At 44.3% G+C, this 3,493-nt stretch overlaps 1 protein-coding gene across 1 annotated transcript; it reads right to left on the minus strand.

The window, feature by feature from the left end:
• Nucleotides 1-1,421: 1,421 nt before the first annotated feature.
• Nucleotides 1,422-3,164, minus strand: LOC133014550 (lithostathine-1-alpha-like). Its single transcript, XM_061081817.1, has 2 exons — nucleotides 2,983-3,164; nucleotides 1,422-1,788 (listed from the first exon to the last, which is right to left on the minus strand). The coding sequence occupies exons 1-2, from the start codon at nucleotides 3,162-3,164 to the stop codon at nucleotides 1,422-1,424; spliced, it is 549 nt and encodes a 182-aa protein (XP_060937800.1).
• Nucleotides 3,165-3,493: the final 329 nt, after the last annotated feature.

The following is a 3,493-nucleotide window of genomic DNA, read 5'->3' on the forward strand; positions in this document are numbered from 1 at the left end:
GGTCAGGAGTGAGGGTGAAAGGGTCAGAGGTCAGAGCCAGCTGGACAGCACACAAGAGGAGATGAGGGTGAGAAAAGGTGGTGAGGGGGAGGCGACGCACACACCAACCGACTGGACCCAATGGGACATTAACATTGAACTGATGGGAGGCTCGCTGACCAATGGCCATTCAGAGAGAAACTAAGCTATGACACACTCATGTGTAATGGTCCGTGGTAATTGAGAAGTGACAAGGCCCCTCATTGAGGATGCAAAAGCCGTAATCAGAATTCAGCACCGATTACTATATACACACCAGTATTCAGCGGTTATATATGATTAATCCATTCAATAACGGAAACACAGTCATATACTGATAAAAGTGTTTTAATAGTTGTTATCCTCACCTCTGGATAATATCAAAAGTGTTACAAATATTACCTTCACTTCTTTCCAAACACAAAAACACAGCAGAGATATTTTTTGATTTAAATATAATTTTATTGTCAGTTGGTCTTTTATGAAGTCAGCGCAAACCAAATATCATTTATTTTCCAATAGTTTTATGTGACAGCCATCACAATGAATATTTCCCGTGTTGTGTCTCTTTTAACACAGTTTTCTTCTTTTTTGACCAGAAGGAGCGTTGATGTTAACATGCACTAAAGCTTATTCGAACAAGTATGTGGAGATATTATTTCAAAAAAGTAAGGAAGGTTGTACTGTGTTGCGCAAAGTAAAAAAATTCAAGTTAAATTTCCCAGCCATGATTGAGTCAGTCCGACGAGAGTAAAAAGAGTCTGTTCACGGTTGTATTTATGTTGTACAGTTTGAGATCTAATAATTGCAGTTTTCACTGCTGAAATGGGTCCCATGGTTATAGATGCTCCGTGTATGTCGAGTGTGCAGTGAGGAAGGTGAGGGTCTGTGAGATCTGTCTTTCGTGTGGCTGCCGGCGAAGGTCAGGTCAGTGAGGGCAGCCGGCAGTCAGAATCAGGGCCATACTCCGGTGGTCTAAAAAGGACAATCTTGGGGCCCAACCCAAGGGGTCAACATGCAAATAGTAACCCCAGAGTGAAAGGCATAGAGCAGATCAGTGTTCTCGCATTACTCTTGCTGCCCATGACTGTGAATGTGCACGCCTCCATGCTGCACAAGTTTTTCCATATATAATGAAATTCAGGCTCAACAATAGAGAAGGCAGCTGTGTTTTAACAAAGGTAAAAGTATGACGTCACATGTGAACATTAAAACACCCATGATACCACTGCTGAAGTCCGTCACAGTTCACAGGCTTAGCGTTTCAATAGTCAAAATCATGCATGTAAGATCAACCATGAAAAACAATATGAATATAAACAGCACAAAGGTGTTAATCCTTCACACAGAATGATTCCAACTGCAGGTTCTACTTCATCTGCAGTGTCACAGGCCCTCCACACTCAGCTAGCACATGCAGAGCAGATGAAGTTCAGTCTCTCTGTCTCAGGCAAGCCGACCCACTGCTGCCTCCCAGTGGCCTCAGTGGCGCCTGTAACACCACAGTTATATGTCCGTTCAGGGCCTTGTCCTGGGGCCCAGTTCTGGTAGCAGGCCGACGTCGACCTGGTCCAGAACCAAAAGTTTAACTTGCAGGTGTAGCGTAGGCCGAGCCAAACGTGGGGTGAGGTGGCGTTCTTCGCCTTTTCAGCCACCTCCTCTTGAATTTCTTTGGTTGTAACGTGGACGAGGTCATTGTGGTGCTCCCTGCAGTAAGTCATCGCATCAATCCAGGTCATGTTTTGCTGGATCAGTATCAGATTTCCTTTAGGAAGACAGCACAAAGAGAAACAACCCTTCAATCTGTGTTGCAGGAAGTACATTGGATGCAAATTTTGCAAAAACATGCAAAATGATCAAATGGCATTACTGTCAACAAACCTGGAAGAACAGACTGATTGTTTCCTGTGGAATTTATAGTTGAAAGCTGTGTTGTGCTCTGGGTAGTGGTGGTCACTTGCTCACGAGTTGTGTTGTTGACCTCAGTGCTTGAGGTGCTGTGTGCAACATCTGTGGTATTTGCAGTTGTCGGGTCAGTGGCAATTGTTCCTCCTTCTGTGGTAATACTGGTCGTGTTTGGTTGTTTGGTTGGAGTAGTGGAAGTCAATGTTGTCATGACCTTCTGAGGAGAGGTGTTGGGAAGAGTCGTCGCATGTGTTGGCAGTTGACTTGTTGTAGTCGTCTTCTGTGTCGTTGTCGGACTGGTGGTTGTTGGACTTAAATTCCTTGCTGTAAAAATCAGTACGATGAATAGACACAGAAAGGAGGACAGATGTAGCGCATAGTGTGTAAGAAACTTTTCTACAGTATTCCATAAATAAAGAACAACAACTTACCCGGAGTAGTGGAAGTCAATGTTGTCATGACCTCCTGAGGAGAGGTGTTGGGAAGAGTCGTCGCATGTGTTGGCAGTTGACTTGTTGTCGTCGCCTTCTGTGTCGTTGTCGGACTGGTGGTTGTTGGACTTAAACTCCTTGCTGTAAAAATCAGTAACGAATGAATAGACACAGAAAGGAGGACAGATGTAGCTCTGTTGTATAGTGTATAAGAAACTTTTCTACAGTATTCTGCGAATAAAGAACAACAACTTACCCGGAGTAGTGGAAGTCAATGTTGTCATGACCTCCTGAGGAGAGGTGTTGGGAAGAGTCGTTGCATGTGTTGGCAGTTGACTTGTGGTCGTCGCCTTCTGTGTCGTTGTCGGACTGGTGGTTGTTGGACTTAATTTCCTTGCTGTAAAAATCAGTAACAAATGAATAGACACGGAGAAGAGGACAGATGTAGCTCTGTTGTAAATTGTGTAGGAAACTTTTCTACAGTATTCTACGAATAAAGAACAACAACTTACCCCCCTGACAGATAAACTTAAATGTTCTCCTGCACCTCAAGTCATTCCACAGCCCTTCATCTTTGAATATGGCAGCAGTACAATCCTGATCTCTTTGGTAGTTAGGCTGAGATGGTTTCCAGTAACGGAACGATGCGTTGCTTCCGTCCGACCACCCCCAGGGATCTTTGAAGAGGCCGATCCAAACAATTTGTGACGTGGACACATTATGTGCCTCCTCATTCTGTTTCTCTGAGAGTATGTTCACCAGATCAAGTGACAGGCTCCTGCAGTGAGTCTGAGCATTCCTCCATGACATGGTGCTGGCGATAAATATGGGAGGACTAGATTCACTGTTACCTGCAAGTGCCAAGGATTGACATTTTTTATCACATACAATACAAAGCGGTTCTGCTTTTAACCAGGAATTTTTTTTAATGTGAAAAAAACCAACAGTTTCACTTACCACGACACACAAAACTTCTCCTCGTTCCACAGTCACTTTCAAACCACTCGCCACCTTGATCCAATGCCGCACATGCATCCTCATTGTTTTCTAGTGGTTCTCCTGCCTTCCAGTTTAAAAAATCCACTGGATGATCAGGCCAGGACCAGTGCCACGTTCTCACAGCTCTGGCCTCCAGTCCT

Source organism: Limanda limanda, chromosome 11 (genome assembly GCF_963576545.1).
Source record: "Limanda limanda chromosome 11, fLimLim1.1, whole genome shotgun sequence".
Classification (NCBI taxonomy): Eukaryota; Metazoa; Chordata; class Actinopteri; order Pleuronectiformes; family Pleuronectidae; genus Limanda; species Limanda limanda.

What these genes read in the sequence shown, in the direction of transcription:
- LOC133014550 (XM_061081817.1), bottom strand. Translation starts at nt 3,164, where the DNA reads ATGTCATGGAGGAATGCTCAGACTCACTGCAGGAGCCTGTCACTTGAT. An exon ending in GCATCGTTCCGTTACTGGAA is followed by an intron (nt 1,789 to 2,982) that starts ACCATCTCAGCC and finishes GTGCTGTCTTCC; the next exon opens with TAAAGGAAATCTGATACTGA.